Raw genomic sequence first — 26,051 nt, forward strand, 5'->3', positions numbered from 1 at the left:
GCTCCGCCTGTAGGAGCCGCTGCTGGATTTCCTGACTTTTAATTTCCCTTGAACATGATCAGTAACGCGATGCAGCCTTTGGCAAGTCTCAACTCGTCATTTTTTGCAGCGGAGGCCACCTTCTTCACCCGACGCACCGCGTTAGTGAGAAGCTGCGTCTCCTCCATCCATCCATCCATCCATCCATCCATCCATCCACACCTCAGCCTGGATGGTCCAATCGCGGTTTTTTACATTTGAATACATAGGTCTGCTTTATATCCAGCATGTAACCCCGGGTATCTTTCCTTTTCAGCCTGGTTTCTGAGTCATTTTCCTCCATGGATGACTAGTCAGGTCTGGGATTCACCGCCCTGCCGGCTGCCGGGCAGAGGAAGCTCCACTCCGACGGGAATACTCACAGGTCGGGGTGAAAGCGGTGGAAATGGTCGGTGTTTCGGGCTCAGGAAGCTCCTTTTGCAGTCATGTGAACGCGGACGAGGCGCGTCAACCTGTCGGGGATGATGGTGAGTGGCCGATTTGACATGCGTCTCTTTTGTCTCAAACACCTGCTGTCAAACGTCATGGAATCGGTGGATGTGGAGGAATTTGACGGAGAAGAGCGCAGGCCTCTTTAACACAAGAGTATGGAGTCGAAGTCCGGATTGTTTGCGCTTTAATTGAGGTCAGCTGGCTTCGTGTGATGGAGGCTGTGGTTCGGTGATGTCTGACCCGGATGGCCGCATCGGGGTCGATCAGTCTTTCACAGTCAATTGTTTCCCATTATAGCAGATGAGTGGATAGATGGTGTGTTTAACACAGGGAGCTGAGACTATATCTGGACCAGTGGTGGAGTTTGAGCTTTCCCAGGTGTCCCTGAAGGTATCTGGAACTAACTCAGGACTCGTTTCAAGCTCAGTGTAAGTTTAATAGATTTATTCTCAATTTTAGGTGGTTTTATGGTTGAAATCTGGGAATTATCTGGTAACGAAAAAAAGATTAAAAAGATGATTCATCATTTTTGTCATATTTTTAAAAAATTACTGTGACCTGATCTGTTGATTGTTTTAAAAAAAAATTTCAGGCTTATATGACATAAAATGAAGTATTTTTCATATGTAGGACTTTTGGTGTCACACAACATGCAGTTTGATGACACTGGTTTGGGTTTTGGCAAACTGTTACAGACAGTCGATTAATCAAGAAGATAATCATCAGATTACTCTATTATGAAAATAATTTTTTAAAAACCTTTTTTGTCTAACCAACTGTCCAAAATCCCCAAATACTCCGTTTATTATTATAAAAAAAAAAAAAAAGACAGAAAAGCAGTAAATATACTTTTGAGAAACTGGGAGCAGAAAATATAGTTGCCAGTTTTGTTTAAACAAAATTATTCAAATGTTTATTCAATCATCAAAATAGTTGCGATAAAATCAATCGTGATGGCTGCTCTAAAAACAGGAAACTGATGGTGCCTTCTGGACATTTTTAAACATTTAATGACCACATGTGGTCTAAAAAATGGAAGGAAAAAAAAACAATAGACTGTTTCTTAAAGGAATTAGTAGATAGTTGAACTATTGACTGATATGAATGAGATCTGTTCAGAGTTGAACTCGAGTTAAGATAACTTGAAAAGGCTCTGGGTGAAAGTTGGAGGCTTTTAATGTGCTTCTATTTTTGGTTCAAAGAGATGTGTGAGAAGCTCTCGGGGGTGGAGACACTCAGAGGTCCTTCCTGCACAATAAGATCAGTTTCTGGGTTAATTTTGCCATTTCAATGTTGGAAGCATTTATTGCAGCTGTGTAGTTGGAGGGTTTTAGTTTGCCGCTGTGTCTCCTCTCGTGTGATACTCTGGACCAAATGTGACAGAACATCTAAACACATACACATGCACAAAAGACTAATGCAGGATTAGGAGAGGGCAGTTGAACTGCTGAAAACAAGCATTGTTGCAGTGGGAATGCAGATCTCAGCATTAGTGTACAGTATGCTGATTATTGAGTGCCACATGTTTATATGAATGCTTTGTGAAGAGTATTTTCAATTAGATTTAAGGCCCTCACATGTCTTTCTTTAATCATAGATGGTCTTAAATGTTGAGATGATCTAGACTTGTTTTAGACGTGCAGATTCTTCTTGTTTATGCACAACGGTGGAGCACAGTCCATTGCATACATTTTTTTTAAATTTATTTTGACAATCTATTGTTGTTATATGGAAATAGTAAAATCCAGATTAGTATTGTATTTGTTCTGCTGCGGAAAGTGTACTAAATGTTTTAAAAAGCAGATAATGGTCCAAACACTCTTTCCATCGCTTTAGCATTGTTATTATATAACATTTAGATATAGTCAGAAGCTCTGGATATCAGAAATTGTTATTGTGGTGCCTTTAAGTGGGTTGTTTTTAACACTTTCACAAGAAGAGTGGCGTTGAGCAGCTCATTGACAGACTGTACGAGACTTTTCAGTGTGTCTGATGTTTTCAGAAGAAGTAAAAGGGACTTTGTTTTCTTTATTCTTCTGCACCTTTGGGGAGTCTTTCCAAATGTGGTACAAATGCTCACTTTGACTTCAAGATGAAATGATTGTAAAATCCAAAGGTCACTGCGACATCACAAAATGTGTTTGTGGTTAGAACTCCAGAATTCATTCACTGATTGTGACAAGAAAACCTTTTCGGTCCATTCTTCTCTCTCTTTTTTTTTAACCTGACTGAAAAAGTCACAGTTCACACAGCTGAACCCTCAGTACCACCATGTGTCCTGGAGGTCACTGAAAGGCATTCTGGGAAATGTAGGTCATTGCTAAGTAAAGCGGAAGCAGAAGAGGAAGGTTAAAGGAAAGCATTTCATCACAAAAATAACTTGTGATGCGTTTTGAAATTTTGAAGACTGAAGTTATAGAACAGCGAGACAATGTGAGACACTCAGAGCGGCTTGCCTGCAGACCTTGACCGGCTCTTTGTGTATTCACTGTGTGTCAGGCTGCCGTCTTATCGGTGCAGTCAGGCGGTACGGCTCGAGCTCTGCAGCCCGCCAGGGGAATGAAAATGCCACAACACGTCACTTCGGATCCGCTAGTGGGTCAACATCTCCGGCATGGTGCTGCTCGCATCCTCCATCGCCATGTCTCCCCCTTCTCCCCCTTCTCACCCCCTCCTATCTGTCTGATGGGGAGGAAGCTCCGTTTGTTCTGTGTCTGGAGCATCCAGTCACCAGCTGCTGTGCAGGTCCACATCCAGATAGTGCTTTTTTATTGAATCATCGTTTTTCCAGTGGCTCTGAGAGCTCAGAGGGCAAACTAAGAAAACATCAGCACTTACTTTTGGTTCATAGAAAACCAAAAACACTGCAGGCTTAGCAGCAGAAATCTGTCAGCTGAATCATATGATCTGAATCTTTTCACAAAAACACACATTTTGACTCATTTTTCCAACATCACTGGACTCCAGTGACTTCATGGTGGATAAGACCATGAAAAGCTTGCCTCATCACTTGTCAGTGTCTCCTGTCGTCTCTGTGCTTCTCTATGTGGTTGTGTTTTCTCACACATTATTTTTCCTAACTCGTGCACATGTGTTGTCTGCATGTTTTTTCAATGTGTCATTCTGTAGCATTTATAAAGATGTTTACCTGGTTGTCCTCTTGACTGAGAAGCTGCAGGAAGCATCGTGTTGATGTCAGCGTTTCCTCCGGGGCGTTTCAGGGTCCAGCAGGAATGATGGGTGCATCGACTTAAGCTAATTAGTATGCCGACTCAAACGGTGAGCTAAAACCTGCAGGCTGCTGAAGACCAGATGTTTGTTCGGAGTATTAGAGCTTGTTGTTGAAGCTGACAGGTGCAGAGAGGCAGACTCGGCACCTCGGGAAAAGTCTGGAAAACTGTAGCTCCGTCCTGCTTCAGGTTTCATCTGAAGTCATTGACTCTGAATTATTCTCTCCTGAAATCGCCTTACACTCCAGCAGCACATCACTGAAATCCTTCTTTTTCCCTCACAAATGATCAGATTAGAGAAGCTGGAGCCACAATATGTTTGACAGTTTTTGTTTACGAGATTAACCGATAGATTTACTGACATATAATTTCAACATGCGTCTGCATCGTCCGTACAGTCAAGGGAATTCAGGTGGTGCAACACACCTTCCTCGGCTGTCGGGGATCAATACCTGTGAAGGCCTGATTGTGTTTCAACTCACGATTTGTCCTTCTCATCAGTGTTGGACAGAAGCTTCATTCCTGTCAAGTCTCCGCTCCAACTCTTCCCTCTTTACATCTCCTCACTCAGCCTCTTCAGCTGAAGGTGGAAATAAAAGCAGGACTTGTTTGTAGATGTTTTTTTTTTAAAGTTTGTCATCCTGAGCAGGCTCATGAACGTATTGTGCAGCTCTGTGCTCACTGATGTGAAGCTGAAAATCATTTGTTTGATGGTAATTGATGGCCACAGCTCCCCTCGTTTGAAACCCTATCGACCCTCCCGTCGACGTGCCGTGATCACAGGGTTGTTGGAGCTGGCGTGTAAGCGTGAGCTCAGAGCATCATGGGGTTTTCTACACAAGAGTGTAATCAAGGTTGATGGAGACGCTGTTTTTAAGAGCTGGAAATCAGCGTGTGGTTTGTTTCTGACACACGTGAGTAAAATAATGCACATTCAGACTGATTATTGCAGCAGCTCGTGTAAAGATGGAGTCCTGCTGGTTATTGATGGTTTGGAGGTTATAATGCTGGATTAGTTGTTGTTCCCACACATTTGGCAGTTTTGGTTTCCTCCAGGTGTAACGGACTGACGTGACTGAGAGTCTGAATGTTGTTCATCACCCAAAAAGCAAAGGTTGACCCTCAGATTCATGGCCGGTTGATCCTGTTTTTTTTTTATGTATTTTGTGTAAGAAAGATGTTGTCAGTTAATCTCTTCATGGAGAAGCTTCTCAAACCTGAGTACTTGTCTCATTTCTCTGTTCTGTCACTGGTATTTTAATATCTTGGATGGATTTTGGCCCAGTTTGATGACGTCACTTTGAGCTCTTCGAACCTTTGACTTTTTCATTGTTTTTTGACATTTTACAGACTAAACCAGTGAGTCCAGCCATGTGTTACCCCTCAGCAGGCTGTCGGGCTACAAACAGTCAAACACAAAGACCTCAGTGTCTTCCTCCCCTGCCTCCTCCTTCCTCACTGATTCCCCATCAGCAGATTCTCCACATTCTGCCTAATCAGAGGAAATGACAGCATCCACACGTGATTTTCTAAGTGGAGCAGCCCATTCACTCTCAGCCTTATGTAACCTGCTCAGCGAGTGTTTGAGGAGGTGTGAGAACGCCTCGGCCTCCCGTTGCCGGCGGTCGTGCCTGATCCTCACAGAGTCGTGCTGGTGTTTGTGGGTGAGAGACTGAAAATAATGTTCATCTGAGTGAGTCACGTAATGCTGCTCTTGTTCTGTAAAGAAGTCCTGTGTCATTCTTCCCGTGAAGTTTCAGTTTTATGGAGAGCTTTCTTCTCTTGGATTCAGTTTCATGTTCAGCCTGACTATCATTCAGATTTTATTTTTGAAAGCCTCACTTTACTTTTTGTGCCTAAAACATTTGCACAACACTCATCTTATAGCAGAAACACAAACATGAAAACATATTGTCTTGTTTATTTATATTTATAGATATATCAGAGTAGAGAATTTTTATATTTTCAAGCTCCAAAATGTCATAATTTCAAGAATATCTAACTCAAGGAACACTTAATTACAGCAACCTAAAAATACAGCATTACTTCATTATTAAATCAGTAAATACACCCTCGCATAGATTAAGATAAAATAATATAATGTGTTTTTTTGAGGGCTTTGGAGTTTTCTGGGAGCCAAATTTTGGAAGCTGGACAAACTCGGGCTAACCATTCCCCTCCTATTTCCAGTCTTTATGTAAGCCCAGCTCACTAGCTGCTGGCTCCAGCTTCGTTTCAGCTTTAAATCTTCTTCATTGTGCAGCAGACAGAATATTGTTTTGGTGTTCATATTGTCCATTCTAAGAGTGGACAAGAAAACTTTACAAAAATCAGTCCACATAAGCAGTCTTATACTATATTGATAGGTTTGAACATCATTTTCCCACATTAATAATCAGAGACATATTTCCCACCTTCCTCCTGGGAAGTCCAGTCCCTGGAAAGCAGAATTCCTCCGTCATGTCTTCATCTCGTTGCTGCTCTTGGAGACGTCTCATCCTTTTCTGTCTGACCTGTCTCTTGTGATGCCGTGACGCCGGTCACATCCTCCCCTGCACTCGGTCCCGTTTCTACAGCAACCCCGGTATTGATTATGTTATCGGCAGGACGATTGACGACAACAACCTCTCTCTATCTCTGTGTCTGTCCCGGAAGCTGACTTGTAAACCGGTGACACATCGGCCCTCCGCTGTGAGCGGTGGGACGCTGGCAGCTCGCTCTCAGCTCGTCATGAACAGGCCTGTTTTTGGCAGCTCAGCCACCAGCCTGTTACCTTGGGCGGCTCGTATATAACACCGAGACAGAGAGAGGTCTGTCTGCATCATGTGCTCCTTTTCTCATTCAGAATCCGTGAAGCGGGACGAGAGGTGTTGGATGAGAGCATGTTGCAGTCTCAGTCAGATGGGCACATTTCTCAGGTCAGTGACGAAGGGCTCGGAAATAATTCAATAGTATCAGTAATCAGCTTTAGTGGACTTGGTTTGTGACGATGTCCTCATTTCTTGTGATTTTACATCTTTTAGATTAATACAGTTTTTGTCAGTCGGGAACTCATCATAATTGTTATTTGGTTGATATCCTGATAAGCGTCTTGATCAACTTGATTATTTTGAATGTAGTGAGTTTAATTATAAAATTACAGAGTTTTGTTTGGTGTGAAGTATAACTAATTAGTTTAACTACATTTACATTGATAAATATAAATTCTGATTTCTGCATACTGCATTTTTGCCACATAATTATCCAAGCTTTAATGCTCATGACATGAATACGTTTTTTTTTCCCCATGTCAGATTAATAAAGTGCTAACGGACTTGATTACTGTTAGTAAATCAAATCAAATATTATCTGAAACACATATCTGTAATTGTGATCGACAGCTTATGCTCAAATTTATTAATTGAGAAAGTAATGGTGAAAAAACTCTATCTTTATAAAAACATATCTCAACCTTGCAGATGAAAGTGTGGGCCTCATTTTTCCTTCTGATTTTTATGAATCTCAGCAGTTTAATTTCACTGGTGCACCTGCATGCTTTTTCCCCATGTTGCACCTGTTCAGAGGCGCTTTTGAACACGTGGCGCTTTGTGCCTGCCTGTTTTTTCCTGCTTTGAATCTTGGGACAAGTTGCCAATGCAAAGTGATTTGGAAAGGAGCTGAAGTGCAGTGAGTAATGCATTATGATGCTGTTGCGCAACACAACGTGGTGGGAAGGCCACTGGTGCTTTTCTTTTTGTCCTCGTTTTCCCTTCTCCTTCATTGTACTTTTTTCTATTCAGTGTCTCTTCCTCCACCTCTGCTCTTGTGAGTTTTTACCGGTGAGGTTTAAGAGCTTTTTTTGTTCACGGGCCTGTCCATGTCTGTTTCATTCTTCTACATTATTCTATGAATAAGGCTCAGTTCAGTTTCAGTGTTTGTTTCAAGCCTCCCTCCCTCAGACGGGAAGTCGGATTGACATATTTTTGTCCCAGCTGGAGCTTCACGCAGCAGCAGGTCCAGGAACTCTCGGTGCCGTCTCACCATCATCGAGGCTTTGGCGTCATTCACGGCTGTGACACGCGGCCACCTTGTTTGTTGTCGTTTCCATGTTGGTGGAATCTGTTGCGTGACACGTGGACAGTTGAGAGAGTTTGTATTTTGCAGCTGGTCTTTTGGACAATTTTATAAATCATAATGGAAGCTGAGTTTGAGTGTGTTACTTTAATCTGCGAGTCAACAGAGTCATTCTGTGACACGAACCACCAACCAAGTCATGTTGATTACAAAAAGAAAAAAAATCCCATGAAAAAGAAAAAGGCTTTTTAGGAATTACCTGACTCGAACTGAAACTGCTTTGGAAACTGCTCAAACTTTGGTTTGAAGTACAAGAATACAAATCGGGTCCAGTTTTTCTGACAACCCTTCATGCAAACAGGCCAGCGCTTTAATACACCAGATTAATACGAGCAGGCTCAACATAATAAACATATGTCTGGTCAGACACTGGATGATGAGGCCATTGGAGTCGTTGGCTGAAGCCGTTCGACAGACGAGTTCAGTCCAAGAGCATCTCCCCACGTCGAACCGTCTGACCCCCCTGAACAGGAGGCCTCGCCTGAGGGGATTAACAAAGCGGAGCGTGTCAGTCAATGCACACACAAATACACACGTATGACGTGTTTTACTAGAAACAATGAAACCAGCAAAACATTGCACATACTTTTATTCAATTCAAATCAAGTTGTAGCTCAAAGAAAACATCTTTTTGTATTCACAGCATTATGAACAGAACAGAAACTTTTTTTTTTTTTTAAATAGATGCATCGTGTACAGATTTTATGAGTCACAGGGTTATAAAACCTACACATCTATATTTGCACCCAGCAGAAAATCTGTTGAGTACATCTGCACAGAAGGAAACACTTAACGTGTCAGTACACTGATCAAGACACAGAAACAGAACTTGATGTTCAGAAACCTTCGGGGTGACAAAGAAAGTAAATTACATCAGAATCAAATTAAAATGATGTTTGATTCTTCTCTTTTTTTCTTTTTGAATACATTTGATGAAGTAATCAGATGAAACATTTTCTCTGCCTGGGACTGAGCTCATTTTGATGCATGAATGCAAAATGAATCATGTCTCCTTCTTCTGCTTGTTTCATGCCATGAAAACACAAATTATTTTCACCCAGGCAGAAAGTACATTTTAGTACAGACACGTGGCATGAACCTAGTGGAGTCTAAGTCCACCTGAGGTTGATGAATCCAGCTCTGCGTCAAGGGTCACCATATGGAGCCGAGTCAAACAACCGAGTCCAAGATGTTAGGACGCGCTGCGTTCGATTCACCTCAGACTTTATGTTTTAATTTATTAATAAATTCTTCGTAGTCTTAACTACATATATGATGTGAGTCTGGACAGACCATTGAGTGGTTGGCGGAGGCAGACAACCAGAGGCGGTAATCCTACTTAATTGAGTCATGTGACAGCTGTGGAGCACCGAGGAGTCGTCATTGAACAGCAGCCAGGATGTGTCCGTGTGAGGAGTTAACTGCTTTAGGTAGGACGCTGCCTGTTCCCATACACAACACTGTGGGGGGGGGGGGGTTAACCCTCTGCTTGAATATCAAGAGTCAGCAGCTGTCACACAATGCGCTTCATCCTTTTTACAATGATGATCTTTAGTATTTGAATGATTTCATCACTGTTCACTGATTGAATCTTTAGCTTCCTGCAAACAAATAAAAACTTTCCTCCAACAGCGATGATGTACTGACATGAAATGACACCAGTATCTACAAATCTATCAGTTAATTGAATGTGAACTTTACACAATTAGAAATGAGTTGTCTAAAGTGTTGAACAGCAGCAGTTTGGACACATTATTCTTGCAGACAACTGATGACCCAGAAGCAGAACTCTTCAGAAGTAGCTGAGCTGCAGTACGAATGCATGCAGCATGTGGTTCGGAGCCAGTCTGTATTAATAGACGTCGTTTCCTTTATTCATGAACAGGTTTTGTTTTCAGTCGCTGTCACCGAGTTCAGACTGATGATGTCAGCAGCGGAACAGGCTGCACATCTGTGTCAGTGTGTCTGGCACTTGTTGACTGATCCACAAACCCTTTGAACCCTGGGAAACTCTTTGTTTGTTTGTTTGTTTGTTTGTTTAGACCTGAGGTTGATTGCTTTGTTCCATGAGTTCAGCATTGTGGCTTTTTTAACTGACAGAATGGCAGTTTGATTCACTTTTACACCTCTTTATTAATCTTTTGAGTGTAAAAGTGGTTGTTTATTTTATTATTTTTTTTTTAAACTATTAGACTTTTAATTATGTGCATCAATTGTTGAGTAAAAGTGTCTTGATGATGATGATGATGGCTTTTGCGTTTCCATCACTTCAGAGCTCATTACATTGACTTGCATTCATTTCCTGGACTCTAACCCAAATCGCCTCCTTAAAATCAAATTATTGACATTATGGGAACCTATTTTTTATCCCCAGATTGAACTCGAGTCCCCACAATGTGACTGTGTAGATAGATTTGTCTCCACAAGATGAGCAACTTGGGCACACACACTCCAATGCGTTCAGAGCGAACAGACAAAGCCATTGATTGGCTCTCGTGTTGTTGCTATGGGAGTTTAAGCTGCTCTGCCATTGGTCAGGCTCCGGACCAGGATCGAATGCTGGCTGTCTGTCAGCATCCAATCGTTGTCATGGCAACAGACAGGAAGCTGGGCAGGGAGGAGGAGAACGATGTTTTTGTTTTTGTTGCAAATTCCTGCAGCAGAAGAAGAAACTCCTCAGTCTTTTTGAGAAATTTTGTTTTCCAGAGGATGAGCCTCTGCAAAATTTTTTATCTGCAGTACAAAATGGCTTAATGCTGCTACACACACACACACACACACACACACACACACACACACACACACACACACACACACACACACACACACACACACACACACACACACACACGCACGCTGCTGGGTCACTTGGTAGAGACCTGCTAATCCTCCTCCAAAAATGATTATTAATACGACATGTTTGGATGAAAAGGAGGATAAAAAGAAAGAACGTGTCCGTGAGTTGTGTGTGTGTGTGTGTGTGTGTGTGTGTGTGTGTGTGTGTGTGTGTGTGTGTGTGTGTGTGTGTGTGTGAGTGTCTGAAGTCAGTTTTGGCCTTTAGTGCTCATTTATAGATCAGCCTCTTCCTTTTGACTGTTTTACATTATGACTCTATTTAGATGTAAGTGCTTCTTGGTCTCGAACATACTGCTGTTTACGTCCAGTTAACATCAAGGCTGTCATTTATTGTCCTCCTTGTATTTTCCATTAAACTCAAAGCAAACATTATTATTTTGCCAGAAAACAGATGCTAATACACATTTTAATGCTGTCATGAGGCAGTGTGGTTTAATATGTGCTCAGAGAGTTGGTGGGCTTTGTCTCATCTCGTCCAGCAGGGTCAGGGGATGTTGGGTCGACACTGGCTCACAGCTGCGTCTGTCCAGCCTTTTTTAAACCACCTTCCCTGCAGGAAAGGGAGATGGACGACACATTCATGTTCACCTGCTCTGCTCTCTGTGACAGCAGCTAGCTTTGCTGCCGAGGCAAAATAACCAACAGAAAAGGAATTTAGTGCAGCATTGATAGGGCTAATAATGACCTTTTTCAGGTTCTTGGCATCGTCACCATGTCTTCGTTTTTCACGTCATATATTGTCTGATCGTTTAGAGTTGCAACGATAGATGGGTTAGTGGAAATGAATGAATCTGCATCCTTTAATGGTCAAATGATAAATAAAGTCACTTAATGTCCTCTTTATGTTTGTTTGAGAACTGATTACATGGAACATGTTAGTTAATAACTGTTCCTCTGACCTCCAGCTAAGCACGTCCTGAGGTAATTAACTAAAGGCCAAGTGACGAAAGTGGAGAGGAGGAAAAAGGGAGATGGATTGGAAAGACTGATCCATGTCACGTGAGCAACAAGGACGAGAAAGGAAGGTGTGACCAAAAAGGCAACAAAGGAGGAAAGAGAAAAGGAGAGGAGGCAGGGAGGAACAGGGGAGCTCATGAATATCACAGTAAGTTCCCCAGACAGGAGTTGCATAAGCACCTCTGACCCAGAAACCCTCCGCAGTTGAACTGAACTCACCCGGAGATGGTGAGAACGAAAAGAGCTGGAGGGGGAGGAGAGAGGAGGCGTGGGAAGGAGGTGAAAGAGGAAAGAAAAGAGAGAGTTCTACTTCTCTCACTAGTTTTATTTTACTTCATCTGCACTTTTTAAACCTAAAGATTGCAGAATTAATAAAACTGACCAATGAAAGGTGAAACGGGATGTAGAGGAAGACGGCGAGGACAAAGACAGATTTGAAAAATGAAGACAGCTGGAAATGAGGTGAAAGACGAGGTGAGATTTAGCAGGAAGTCGAGAATCACCGTGCGGCTGCAGGTTGCTGACAGGTGTGCACAGGCAGGTGCTGAAGAACACGGAGAAAAAACCAACATCAAGGCAAATTTATTTATCAAAGGCTTCTGCTGGAGTACAGGTGAGGTTGTAGGAAAGGAAACTAACAGAAGGGAGGGATGTGTACGGAAAAAAAAAAAAAGCTTTTTCAATGAGAGTTGAGGATGTTTTGGAAGGACAGATACTCCAACACTCATCATGGCCTCAGCTTAGATTAGAAAAGATAGGTAGGTACATAAAGTGCTTTAATAAAACAAAAATGGGACAACATAAAGTTGAAGTAAAGACACATCAGACAGTAAGAAAAGAGCTCCATAACAGTGACAGCTGGGAGCTCAGCTGCATGAATGGCTAGATACCTAACGACACACACTTCCTCACAGTATGTGCTCACTTAAGCTGGTAGGTTAGTAAAAAGCTGCAGGGAAGGAGGCAAAACAAAAGAAGTCGGTCATACGGACAGATCTGAGTCAGCCTGATAAAATCTAAAATGATGAGACTTGCAGGGAAGGAAATATAAACATGGTGCCCATTAATGCAATCCTTGAACAATAAAATGCCATGAAGACTTTTTATCTGGAAAAAACACATTTGAACCCTGCTGAAGGACATCTTTTAGAAATGCATCTTATATTCTAGACTGGATAAACCTCAAAGAGGGATTTGGGTCTTGACAACAGGATGAGTGATGGGAGATTGACTAACTGGGAAAAGAGCCATTAGAAAGATGTGTTGGCTTTGTGCTGGATCGGCCCCGAGGACACCGGTTCTTGTTCCCCTTAAATGCCTCATGATCAAACACGGGGAGAGCGAGAGGCTTTGATTGCCCTCGTCCACCCAGCTCAAACGCCCGCTGTTATCTGAGCTATTATTATCCTCCGTTTCCGCCAAACTGTGTTTCTGTGTATGTGTGCACACAAAACAAAATCTGTTTCATCACTGCTGCAGATTTGAAAGCCACTTTATTAACGGGGTAACAGGGTTGCTTTGGATGCTGATCCTTTGGATCATGCAGGTGGCTTTCCATGGTTTAACCCATTTTATTTAAATCACACAGGCCTCTCATATGTCTTATTTTATTGCATATTCTTATAGCCCTTTATTCTAACGTGTTAATGTAGAATGAAAATAACAAATGCTTGTTTGGTGCAGTGACCTTTTTTCATTCATATTTTAAGGATAAAAGTCATCCTTACTGTCTTGATGAGGGTCAGATTTTTGTCTGACTGTTTTCTTACATCATCACACAAAAACAGTGATCTTGATTTTCCCTTTGTACCATTTTTCCTCCTCCAACTCTTTATTTTGTTGCTTGATAAAACCTTTTTCCTCCTCTCCTCTTGTCTCCTGCAGGTAAAACCATGTGCCAGGGCCGTGCTCCATAACCTCCCTTGCCCCTCGCCTCCCACCTGATCACCGCTTCTCCTCCATCTCTCCTCTCCACCTCCTTTCTTCTTCCTTCTCGTCCCCTATTCGCCATGACGACCACTCTGGAGACGCTGCTGGTCCAGCCTGACCAGGAGCTGAGCACCGAGCGGCTGGACGGCTGCGAGGACTACGGCGGCCGTTACAAGGTGGTTCCGTCTGTGGTCTGCTCAATGTGCTGTCTCTTCGGCATCATTTACTGCTTCTTTGGTGAGTGGATAATGTGACTCTTTTGGTAGTTTGACCCCTCAGACAGCCATGCAGCAGTCATTTTCTGTTCTGTCTGATTGATTTTCTGGTTGAGTTGCAGGCCTTTCAAATACGACGTGTTTCCTCCCCTTCTTTCAGGGTATCGCTGCTTCAAAGCGGTGATGTTCCTGACGGGCCTGATGTTTGGCTCCGTCGTTATCTTCATGCTCTGCTACAAGGAGCGCGTGCTGGACACCCAGCTGAGCGTGGAGGCCTCAGTGGGCATCGGCCTGGGCATCGGGACGCTCTGCGGCCTGGTCACCATGCTGGTTCGCAGCGTGGGCCTCTTCATGGTGGGCCTGCTGCTGGGCCTGCTGGTGGCCGTGGCCACCCTGGTGGGCATGGAGGAGCTTTCCGACAGCCCGCCGCGCTCCGTCTGGGTGCCCCTGGGCGTGCTGCTTGGCCTGGGCATGCTGTTTGCCGTGCTCACTCTGCAGTGGCAGCGTCTCTTTACCACGCTTTCCACAGCGGTGTTCGGTGCAGCGGTCATCACGGTGGCGTTGGACTACTTCGTGGAGCTCTTTGCCCTGGTGTTGTACATGTACGAGCGGATTAAAGCAGAATCTGCCAAGCCTGTGTGCTGGTTGACGTGGGTGGTGCTCGGAGTGTGGCCTGCCCTCACCCTGCTGGGTGTCATGGTCCAGTGGAAGGTGACTGCTGAGGGATACTCCCATACCAAGGGTGAGGTATAACTGGCTGTGATGTTTTCCAGTGGTGCACTATACACTACAAGTATTTCCAGTTTGCTTCAGATCACTGATTCAAAATCAAATAGCTCCAGTATGTGAGCAGAGCATCCTGGATGTGTTCAATAGTGTTCAAATCACAATACTTATAAAGCCGCTGGTTCCACCTTGAGCTTTGTTAAAGAATCTCCCCGTCTCTCCTCTGCAGTCATCATCAGCCGGCAGCAGAGGAGGATGCAGGTGATGAGGATTCGTCAGCGGGACGACCGCTACCGCAACAAGAAGAAGAAGAAGCAGCAGCAAGGCTCCACCTCCCACAACCACCAGGCCAAGCAGCTGCACACAGAGCCCGCCTACCGCCGCAAACCCAACCCCATCCGCCGCTACGACACAGACGTCCTCTCGCCGGTGAGGAGCCTCACAGGCAATTTCTGTTTTATTGTCTCCACTCCCACTGTATTTAAATTCATGTAAAATTTCTGTTGCTGTTACTTTATTTGTGCATTTCTGCCTTTTTAAACCAAATTCTTTTTTCCAGAGCTACATCCAGAGTTTCCGAGACCGGCAGGTGCAGGCGCAGCCCTTCCCGGGCCGGCTGGTCGGTGGCCCTCACGCCGTTGTGGACATGGGCTATGACTGTGGCTCCACGGCGCCCCTCGCTGGAGCAGCAGGACCTTCGCTCCGGGTCTGACCCCTCCCCACCTCCTAGAGGCCTAAACAAACCACTTAACCAGGGAGCCATATGACTCTACGATCACCACCCCATCCGGGGGAGATCACACCTGTGCTAGAACAAACCACCACTGGGTTGAAATGCAAAGATTCTCGGTTGAGCCACACACCTAAGAGGTTGAAAATAATATTTAGGGCTGGATTTACCTAAAATGCAAACCCTTTACTGAATCACTTTTGGATCGCAAACCTCAGCTCTCCTCATTACTGCCTGCTGGAGCCATCAGTGTGGTGCAGAGTCTCGGCTGACCTCTTTTCACTGTCTTTCAGTAGATTCAAATGCACAAATGCATGCATGCACTTCACACAAAAACACACCGCAGCTAAAATCTTAGGGGTCAAAATGGAGACCAGAAACAGCCTGCTGGACCCACCCCAACCTGTACGTCACCATCTCAAGTCAAAACAGATCAGGGATCACAGTTTCAGTGCAAACCCGCCTCAGGTTCTAACACAGGCATCGTACACAAAATCAAAATACAACTTTGCCCTCGTTCAGCGTGCTGTTTCTACCGCTGTTGTCGTTTTTCAACTGATGCTGCAGAAGCAACTACTTCCTCAGGCTGTAGGCCTCTTAGAATCCCAACAAAGATCATCTATAAAGGGAAGTGAGGGCCTGCAAACCAGGATCCTTTATTTGCTTTCTGTGCTATCTGGACGACACACATCCTCTTTGAAATGAGGAAAGACATCATCAATGTCGTTTTTAAAAAGGGGAAATCCTTTGTCACCCTTGGTGCTGAACGATATACTACTTCAAACGTCAAACTGCTCTCTGAAGGCCAGGGAATCTGTTTAAACGGGTGCCTTGCCCCTCCTTGGACTGTACAGTTCAGCAACAGGAGGGGGGTTTCTGGCAGATTTCCCACCAGTGGCTTGTTTGCATTAAATGTGAGGATTTTTCAGGGGGGTGTAGCTACGGAGCTACAACAAGCAGGGTTAAAGGTTTTGGGAGACGAGTTGGCTTGTTGTCTTCACAGATGCCTGGATATGTGAGGAGGATTTGCTTTTAACTGACAGCAAGAAAGCCAAATTTACACTGGCACCTCAGCTGAGATCCCACTCAGCACGGATGGAAAAATATTTTTAGGCTTTTCAAGGCAAGGAAAACACAATCCAATAATTTTACACCCTGGATGTCTGCATTACACTTACACTGCAGCGCAAACTGTTTGCTCTCTCAGAGACATTTGACACTGCAGACCAGAAGTATTTCTATTTGCTGTTTCCTGTTTTGTGCTGCAAACTTCCCCCAAAAATTGGGCCAGTTTTTAAAAGCAATCGAAGGTACAAAGCTAAAAAACATTTGATTTGTGTCATTTAGAATGTGTTACCTTGAAAACACCTTTAATAGATGCCGAGGCGCCGGTGTAAATAAGGCTCATAAGTCTGAATGAAAAAAGTGGACTAGTGGCCATAGCAACTTGTACTTAGAACTCCTTCCATCATGTGCATTGATTTTCTTTCTTTGGGACAACATAGCATTTTTGTCAACAGTGAAAATGTGAATACTTTGTTATTGTCTTGACCTTTTTAAAGGAAAAGCAAACAAATGTGTGGGGAGGGGGGAACGTCTTTATTTGTCCGTGACAAGCTGAAGTGCATGATGTCACCCCTCCGACGTGTCCCCGATCCGCCCTGCGTGGCACCAAACACCCTCCACTCCTCCATGTGCATCGATGTGAAATTTGTACATACAACACAGCACTTACTAACTTTTATGTTATTTTTACCTTTTGATCATTTCATTTAAACCGTTTCTTTCTTTTTCTTTTCTTAGGACTCTCATTTTATTGAGACGTGTTCTTTTCCAGTGGGATGTATTTATTTGCTAAGTTATTTATTTCTGTAAAGGAGAGTGCAATGTCATCACTGTAGGCCAGTAACTCCATGCTTTTTTAAAACTGATTTATGACTATAATTATTAAAGCATGTGTTCCTATGGGCCTGTATACAATCAATGTGTGCGAGTCGTCTTTTAAAGCAAGGACATGCAGATATCAATCAGCTGAAACGCATGAAGCATAAAATCCACTTGACTTTTATTAGCCAATGATATTTGAAAGTCACAAGGTGTTTTCTCTCCTGCTAACAGGCCCCTCCCATCTCTCTCGCTGCTTCGTTCTTAATATTTTCAACCTCATACATCTCCCCTCCTATCTTTCGCTTCACCTCCAGACACCGTTAATCTCCTCATCCATATCCTCTCTGATCTGTCCTTTCCTTGCCCCTTTGTTGACAAGCACAAACACACACTTATGCAGTTCACCTCCCCGTCGTAATATTCCTCATGGGACAAAACCGTGACGCTGACCTTGAGGAACACGACGAAGGCTGATGTGCGCGTAAGAAACCAGACTTTCATTGTGGATTTAAATATATCTGCACATTTCCTGTGGTAAAAACTGATCAGAGGATGAGAAGGGATGCATTTTCTGTCACGTATTATTTAAAATGCACGATTTAAAATGCAGAGCAGGAACTGTTTGCAGCACCAGACTATCTTGTTTGAGGTCGTCTGAAAAGCCTTAAACTTTCGAGATGCAAAACTTCTGCAGTCAGTGTTGGGAACTGCTAATTGGTGGTGCACGTTTAAACAATGTTTTTTTTGCATGGGTTGATTTCTATTGAGAACTGTTTAAAAATTATGTTTTATAACTTCTCCAACAACAAGTATGTACGCTGGAATGATTCTGATTTTTGCAGAGAAGTTTGACCATCTGCAGCTACATACATGTACTTTGCATCCACTCTAACCCTAAACACAAACAGCGCAGGTCAAAATGAAGAGTGTAACATCTTTTTGCTTAAGTTTATTTGCACGTCTTTTTTTGTTTCATAATCGCCTTCATCTGTCCAACTCCGAGAGACAGGTGTGTTTTTGTGTTTCTTCTTCTCTTCTTCTTCTTTTGGTTACATGATGTCATGCTGGTGCTGCGTCGACTCACTGACGACCTGGAGGCCGAAAACACAAAGGTCAGGAGGAATTAAAAGACACAATTAACGTCTGAAAAAATGTCTGTTCCACTTGCGGAAGTGATTGCTGAGTCGCAATTCAATACGACCATTTAGAGCATCAGTGATTCATTGATTAGTTAAGTACTCAATCAACACAAAATATATAGATTTTTTTCTTTGTTGCACAAGCTGGTGAACTGACAATCTTTGGATATTGGACTGTTGGTCAAGACATTTAAAACCCGAGTCTCTGGTGTGTTCACACTGTACAGGTGAAGTAAGAAGCTTCTGTGCTCACAGCTGGAAATAATGAAAACTATTATAGATGCAGGTAAAAGAGCTCCTGTTTGTGAAGTTAACCAACAGCTGTTAAAAGGTAAAATATGTATAATCATTTACAAATATTTACTGCAAACACAGCAAATAATGACATGTATGTATGTTATTGTGTGAATTAATGTATGTAGCATTAAACTTGGATGTACAAGTGTTTTTGAATTTATCTTCACTGCGACCTAAATGCATTTCTTTGGGATATCAATCATCTTATTTCATTCTTAGCTGCAGACAGCCTTGCCTTGTTCTTTCTTGTCTCAACATACTGACATACCTACAAAATGTTGAACTGACATCTGTTGGAATATGGTTGAAATAACGTCACTGTGTTGGAAGAATTTTATCATGTTTTGAGAAAACAAGACTGAAAACCAGATAGGAACATCAGTCTGACTGCATGTTCAGATTTTAGACAAAGCAAAACAATGCTGTTTTAAAAAAATAAAAAAACAGCCCAGTAACTTCTTCTTGTCCCAGCATGCTTGGATGGAGCTATGTTTTCCCAGAAAGCTGTGGGTGTAGCGTGTTTCCACTCATTGGGTTTGGCTGCCACTCTTTGGCTGAACTTGTCGCTGCATGTGTCGGTGTGTTTACATGGAAGATCACGAATGCCTTCTGATGAAAAGATATCACAATGTTGTGTGAGGACACAAATTGGAATGTCGATTACTGTGGTCAGAGGTCATTAGTGCTAAATTAGCTCATAAATCACCAGAAATGTAAAGTATGATCTACCTTCAGTTTAAATAATGGTTGCTTTTATCAGGACAGCAGATAAAGAAGAGCTGCTGTGTGTTTGATTATTTAACTTTAATTAACTGAGTGAGCACTGACCCAGTCTGAATACTGATCCATGTCGACCATTAGCTTAGATTCAGACACAATGGAGATTAAACAAATCAATGTGGCAAAAGAAAGTGGGTAAAATGTTATGTAAGTTTTTTTTTATATATATATATAACTATCACACTTCAAAAACTATTCAAAATATTGTGTAAAAAATTTAAGTTCATTATATTTGGAACTAGATTATTTGTCTTTAGAGTCACTTCAGTTTAGGAGATCATGAAAAACATTCTCTTTAAATAAAGCAGTGTACAATATCTGTCTTTTAATTCATGCCAGTTCCCTGCAGTATAAAATGTATTACCTCTCCATCGCGGGTCTCGATCGTCTTGATGAGGACAGTTTTCTTTGAGTGCATCTCAGAGGGGCGCTGCTGGTGTTCAGGGCTGGTCTCTGATCCAACACAGCCAGATTAACATCATCAGTCAGCACGTCCTACTATTACATACAGCGTCTTATTCTTTTTAAAGACCATATTCTGCACATTCAGGTCAAAAAAAGTAGACACAAGTTGCATCTACTACGATTAAAGTTACAGATATTAAAATCCTCCCAGAATATATGGGGCAGTATCCAGAATATTGTGGTAATGTTTCCTGTTTTAATATGAATAATGAGCAGATTATGAGACCACTTGTTGCATAGATTAATTTAAATATCAAATAATATGTTGTTTGCCTTTTCAATTTAAACATAAAACAGGTGTAACATCTGTATTGTGGACTTAATTGTGGGTTTGCACAAACTCAGGCCTGAGTAGTGGTTGAAAAATGTGTCCTCCAGTGGTGTGTTCAGGTAACAGCAGGTGTGTTCGCACCTCGGAAACTCAGGGTCGAGTAGCTCTGCACAGGCAAGGCAATCCTGCAAGGACAGGAAGTGAAGTGTTCAAACACGGCATATTGAGGACTAATTCTGTAATTAATTTACCTTAATTTAGATGAAATATTTTTATATCATTTTATTCATTTCTGTGCTTTAAAACGTGTTAATCAAATCTAATAATTATAAAGTGTCTGTGTGGCTATTTTTACTCAGTCATTATTAATCAAGTTAATAGTTGAAAATCGTCTATTTCTTATCCATTCATTTGTTATTAGTTCATTTTAATAAAATTTAAAATTGTATACAAACAGAAAATAAGGCACATATGGTTCAAAGATAATGAACTTTTTGAAAGGTTTCATGATTACTATTAGAAACCCCTAAAGCCAGATTTACTATGTATATTTTTGGGTCTCCATAATTAGATAACATTTGTCAGATATTTGCACCAGTAAACATCAGCCATGAGAAAAAGACTATCTTCCGATATATTTCAGAAATCCCTGAATGTCTTAGTTCCCAACATCACCTGCTCTCCTCGCCTTCCAGCAGCTTCCTGTAGGTGGCGATCTCCATGTCAAGAGCCATCTTGACGTTGAGCAGGTCCTGGTATTCGCGGAGGTGGCGCGCCATCTCGTCCTTCATGTTGGCGATCTCCGTCTCCAGCCGGGTGATGGTGTCCTGGAAGCCACCGGCCTCGCGACCGTGACGGTCCTCCATGTCCCGCATCTGCCTCATCAGGGACTCATTCTGGAAATGTCAAACAGACTACATGAAAGTGAGCTGGGAGAAGACAGAGTAGAGTTTAAAGTAAAGACTAATAAGTGTGTGTGTGTGTGTGTGTGTGTGTGTGTGTGTGTGTGTGTGTGTGTGTGTGTGTGTGTGTGTGTGTGTGTGTGTGTGTGTGTGTGTGTGTGTGTGTGTGTTACATACGTTGCCTTTAAGCGAGTCGATTTCGCAGGTGTAGGACTGGATCTGGTGTCTGAACTCCATGGTCTCCTGGCGGGCCTGCTTCAGGGACTCGTTGTTCTTACTCACCGCCTGGTTCAGGTCAGACACCTGCAGGGGCAAAGGTCAAAGGTCAGATATTTCTATGAGCACCACTACTATTATAACTATCAATAATCACAGACAAATTATAAGGTAATTCACCCACCAATCCACAGAGGAGCCAGATACCCAAACTGGGAGAGAGACTACACATGATAAGCAAAGTCACTCCAATTTATGTACACGTTGACACGTTATTTAATCAACTTCGCTCTCTCTGTCTCACCTTGGATTTGTACCAGTCTTCCGCCTCTGCGATGTTCTTGGCGGCAATGCCTTCATACTGAGCTCTGATGTCTCGCAGGGCTGCCGTCAGGTCCGGCTTGGACATATCCATCTGGATCTGGACCTGAGTCTCCTGCATCTGGGTCTGCAGCTCGCGGATCTCCTGCAGGAGGAGGAGGAGGAGGAGGAGGACGAGGAGCGAGATGAGGTTAGATGGAGGTCAGAGCTGAGCGGTGGTAGATTTTTTTGGGATTTATGTGTATCTGCATTTGTTTGAAGAGCACAGAAGAGATTAAAGGGATTAGTTTTGTGTCAGTGTGTGTGCACATATCCAGCTGGGATCAGACAAACAGTGCACCCATTAATAAAGCATCAAAAGCCATCTTGTATCACCTTAATAATTGTGACTGGATTATGTTTCCATCAACATAACGAGAAAATTCTGTAAATAAATGCTTATTAGTGAGTTGCAAGTGTGTTGCATCTCACGGTCAGTGTATGTTTTCTGATTAAATCTGCAATCCTGAAGAATTGCAGCTCAAATTGTTGATAGATTTGGCCACCTACATTTTGATTTAGCCGGATTTAAACTTGTCTTGTCTGACTTCAAAGAACTCCAACATCATGAGTCAGTTCAACATCAGCTTCGCCACTCAGCAGTGGTGACTGTTGTTCTGTGACCACCTGATATCTAATCTACAAAACACTAGAGATCACATTGCTGAAGCTGTGGCAACCACTTGGTTTTGGCATCATGCAGGAGTCCCCTGTAGTCAAATCCCATGAGTCTCCAGGCTGCAAGCGCACACACACCAACACACACGCCTCTGCCGTTCAGCGACTGCCAGTACATCGTGTAATTTTAGCCGTACATCTGCTGTGGGAGATTTCTGAGCTCCGCTGCAACACTGGCCAGGCCTGCTGCAGACGAGCTTTGTGTGTGTTAGTGAGTGAAACTGTACATTTTACCAATCCTGTCATCTGTCATCTCATACACACACAACAGTAACAACAGACGTGAAGAGACAGGCAGGCCACCGTCAGACAGAATACAAACACTGCAGCACTCCAGCCCAGGATCAAAATTCAGTCTGAGATTTATCCTTCATCTTTTGCTTTTTAAGCTGCTCTGTGATGTTTTCCTTCAAATTACCTAAATGTGCTTCTAGAACTTTGTAATTTTGCTGTCAAATAATTTAATAAATTGCATCATTTCGATTGTTTCTGCCCCAAAATGACAAAATAAACCGTAATATCTGTTCTTTTTTGTTTCCACCTGTAGTCCTGATGTGCTAAAGAAAAAAATGAAGCTGAGTTTGTATGAGGGAGATGATAGATGCAGTGGCAGTAAAATTAATATTGATGCCGTTTTTTTTAGCCTGATAACAGAGCAGTGAGAAGTGAGCAAAGAGGAGGAGGAGGATGAGGAAGAGGAGGGAACCTCTTCATGGATCTTCTTCAGGAAGGCGATCTCCTCCTGCAGCGTCTCGATGCGTCTCTCCAGGTCCAGACGGGCCAGAGTGGCAGCGTCCACATCCTGTAACAGTCCAGTAAGTCATATATTCTGCTACAGTTTCTTTCATATCAACAGAAACAGGACCGGGACTCAGGCGACTGCAAAAACTCTCCAACAAACAATACAAAATGTTCCGTTAGCAATAAGTAGAAATGACTTTGTTTACTTAAAACTAACAGCATCTGCAAAAAAATGATCTAAAACTAGTATTAACGCTTAGACTCCAGCCTGGAGCTTCACATAAATTGAAAATGTATAAAAGCATATTATCACACTTTGTACTTTCAGTTTAAAAAACGTTTTATCTTGCTGTAAAGTTTTTTTAAAAATAAAAGTTTAAATAAAATTGAATCCATACACATCCTAGTTATTTTAAACTTTAAAAACACATCCTATATTAATGTGTGTATCAGCTCATTTATGTTTTTCATGGCCGAGCAAGTTCTGCAGATGAAAAGTAAAACGTGTAAAGCCGGTATGAATGCAGTACCTACCGCTCTGAAAGCAGCCAGGGTGCTCTCTGCTTCCTCTCTCTGAATAATCTCCTCCTGGAGTCTGGAGGACGGCGAGACACAGAACATTAGTTTAGATTATTTCCCTGATTATCAGCGGGGCAAAAGAAACTCCTATTGGCAGTGAGCACATCCTCTTTTTACACAATAAGCCAGAAAAGCATCTTTAGATGGAAATGTGCTGAGCTTAAGAAGAGAGATAAAGCAGAGCGTGAATAAAACAACCTGCGGACCAAATCTCTGCCGCAACAAGAGGAAATAAAATCTCAAAAGCTCCATTTTTATTTCATTTTCAGTGCGAACTCTCTAATTCCCTGTAAAGGACCTTCCCTTATGTTTAATTTGAACGGCAGAAGCTCTGTCTTCTCTCTGAATCTTTATGAAACTGGCACTTCAAATGTAAACTGCAGACAGAGAAAGGACAGATCACCAGAGATGGTTCAGATATGTGTTCACTCTTTCCTCTCCTTTTATAGAAGAGTGTGGTTTATGTGATGAGAACTACAAGCAGTAAAACACACACAGTAGTCATCCATCATTTTTACGGTCCTATTGAGAATATTTTTAATCAGAAAACAGAGACCCGGCTGCAGGAGACTCTCTGACCCAGAGATTATCAAGACTTTGGGTCACATTCCTGCGTTTAGAGTTGGATTAATCAAGGACTTTGGGATCCAGTGTCTTGCTCAGGACTTTAGCAGGGAAAAGACACTGTTAATTTGAAAAGTAAAGCTTGTCATGTGCCTGTTTCAGTTTGAAGTGTAAAGCCAAAGACATGCAAAAACACTTGCGTGGGCCTTTAAAAGCAAGCTGTCTATCAGGGTTTAAAAATACTTCCTGTAGCTACAACAAACAGCAGATAACACCTCCCTCCTCCCACACGGCTGGTTAAATCGAACAGACATGAGCCTGTGTATCATCCCTCCATTCATCCACCTCCATTCATCCACCTCCATCCACACGCTCCTCCCCTTCATGTGGTCGCTGTGAATCAGCACGGCGTCATAGACATAGTTCTAAACTTATTCGTGCTTTCTGTGTTTCACTCTTTTTTTTTTTTTCATTTCAGTTGTCCAGCTGCCTGCCAAAGTCGGCATTTTCTAATTTGATTGATTTTTTCTGCATCTTTTTGCCTCCCTGCCATTTTTGCACACACACATTTTCTCTTTCTTGTCCTTACTCACACACAGACACACCGATATGCATGCACAACCCTTTTATTCTTCATCATATATATTTAATCAATTTCCATATTTTCATTGTTGTATTACGTTCTATGTCCCAACAACATGACTAATACAAGTAAACACACATTTACCTCACATATATACCTCATCTTAAAGAAACACACACACCCCTTCTTGCCCCTCCCACCTGAGTTTAAGCTTGTCGACGTCCTCAACCAAGTTGTCCCGCTCCATCTCTATGCGCGACCTCTGATTGGTCAGGATCTCCACCTGCCTCCTCAGCTCGCTCATCTCCTCCTCGTACAGGTCGGCGATGCGTGTCGGCTCGCGGCCTCGCAGGCGCTCCACCTCCACCGCCAGCACCTGGTTCTGCTGCTCCAAGAAGCGGACCTTCTCGATGTAGCTGGCGAAGCGGTCGTTCAGGTGCTGCAGCTCGACCTTCTCGTTGGTCCGCGTGGTCAGGAACTCCTGGTTGAGGGCGTCCGCCAGGCTAAAGTCCAGCGTCTCACCCATGCCACCGTAGGAGCGCCCAATGGAGGTCCGGGAGGTCGCCAGCGGCCTGCCGTAGGAGCTGGAGGAGATGCGGTAGGCTGGTGTGGAGCTGCTGCGGGTCACCTCGTAGACCCTGGAGGAGACGTTACCGCCGCCGCCGTGGCCCAGCAGGGAGCGGTTGAGGGAGGGCGAGGCGTAGGCGCCATGACCGAAGGTGCGGCGGTAGGAGGAGGCGTTTTGGGCAGAGGAGCTGTAGGAGGTCATGTTGGAGGATACGGAGAGCCTGGTGAAGGCTGCAGCAGAGAGAAGCACTGAAGAAGAAGCTACTGCTCCCAGCTATTTGTAGTTACCCCCACCCTGGCTTCTTACCCCCCTCCTCCCTGTGAACTGCCCTCCCTAAATCTCTCTATCTGTTACTCTTAAATCCCGGTTGTCTCTCCCGGCTCTGTTACAAATAGTTTTTATGTCTTCTCTCGTTGGTTTAATTTTTCTACTTCTCCCTCCATCCCCTCTTTTCTCCTTCATCTACCTCTTTATTCAGTCTCTCCTTTTCACCTGTTTCCCTCCCTGTCCATTATCTTCTCCCCACTGTCCTTCTCTGTTTCCCTTCTTCACCCCTCACCTCCACACTTCTTTATTTCTCTTTCTCTTGTGGTCATGCAAATGAAGACAGTTGTGTCTCTGAGGCAAAGGTTGTATTGTGTTGGTGTGGGTTGTTGCTTCAGGTAGGTGTTTACAACAGCAGTTGCATCAATTATTTTATCATTTATCTTGACCGTTGACAGCAGGTTAGTACAACCCATACTGATGTCTTATCATGAAGGGACCTTTACTGGTGGTCTGCATCACCATCAATA

The 26,051-nt window shown here is 43.1% G+C and overlaps 2 protein-coding genes across 5 annotated transcripts; one reads left to right on the top strand and one right to left on the bottom strand.

Moving 5' to 3' along the window:
• The first annotated feature begins 56 nt into the window (after window positions 1-56).
• Window positions 57-17,207, top strand: tmem198ab (transmembrane protein 198ab). 4 transcript variants are annotated; one of them, XM_069720377.1, is made up of 6 exons: window positions 57-140; window positions 296-506; window positions 13,512-13,793; window positions 13,932-14,513; window positions 14,727-14,926; window positions 15,057-17,207. In XM_069720377.1, exons 3-6 carry the CDS (start codon window positions 13,637-13,639, stop codon window positions 15,207-15,209), a joined length of 1,092 nt encoding a protein of 363 aa, XP_069576478.1. In that variant the 5' UTR covers window positions 57-140; window positions 296-506; window positions 13,512-13,636; the 3' UTR covers window positions 15,210-17,207. The 4 variants fall into 4 exon arrangements, with proteins under 4 accessions (XP_069576478.1, XP_069576479.1, XP_069576477.1 ...); XM_069720378.1 differs by lacking the exon at window positions 57-140 and adding an exon at window positions 6,547-6,619 and having other exon boundaries at window positions 165-506; XM_069720376.1 differs by lacking the exon at window positions 57-140 and having other exon boundaries at window positions 165-506.
• desmb (desmin b) lies at window positions 17,033-25,480 on the bottom strand. The gene is made up of 9 exons (XM_069720375.1): window positions 24,890-25,480; window positions 23,498-23,558; window positions 22,929-23,024; window positions 21,489-21,650; window positions 21,146-21,271; window positions 20,742-20,962; window positions 20,208-20,251; window positions 19,695-19,783; window positions 17,033-18,205 (listed from the first exon to the last, which is right to left on the bottom strand). Exons 1-9 carry the CDS (start codon window positions 25,456-25,458, stop codon window positions 18,164-18,166), a joined length of 1,410 nt encoding a protein of 469 aa, XP_069576476.1. The 5' UTR covers window positions 25,459-25,480; the 3' UTR covers window positions 17,033-18,163.
• Window positions 25,481-26,051: the final 571 nt, after the last annotated feature.

This window comes from Brachyistius frenatus, unplaced genomic scaffold (assembly GCF_029030835.1).
Source record: "Brachyistius frenatus isolate BFR_SWC_R1_liver_20210118 unplaced genomic scaffold, ASM2903083v1 Contig_238, whole genome shotgun sequence".
NCBI lineage: Eukaryota > Metazoa > Chordata > Actinopteri > Embiotocidae > Brachyistius > Brachyistius frenatus.

What these genes read in the sequence shown, in the direction of transcription:
- desmb (XM_069720375.1), bottom strand. Translation starts at nt 25,458, where the DNA reads ATGACCTCCTACAGCTCCTCTGCCCAAAACGCCTCCTCCTACCGCCGC. An exon ending in CCCTGGCTGCTTTCAGAGCG is followed by an intron (nt 23,025 to 23,497) that starts GTAGGTACTGCA and finishes GGACTGTTACAG; the next exon opens with GATGTGGACGCTGCCACTCT. An exon ending in TCGACTCGCTTAAAGGCAAC is followed by an intron (nt 20,963 to 21,145) that starts GTATGTAACACA and finishes TGACATTTCCAG; the next exon opens with AATGAGTCCCTGATGAGGCA.
- tmem198ab (XM_069720377.1), top strand. Translation starts at nt 13,637, where the DNA reads ATGACGACCACTCTGGAGACGCTGCTGGTCCAGCCTGACCAGGAGCTG. An exon ending in CATCATTTACTGCTTCTTTG is followed by an intron (nt 13,794 to 13,931) that starts GTGAGTGGATAA and finishes CCCTTCTTTCAG; the next exon opens with GGTATCGCTGCTTCAAAGCG. An exon ending in GGGATACTCCCATACCAAGG is followed by an intron (nt 14,514 to 14,726) that starts GTGAGGTATAAC and finishes TCTCCTCTGCAG; the next exon opens with TCATCATCAGCCGGCAGCAG.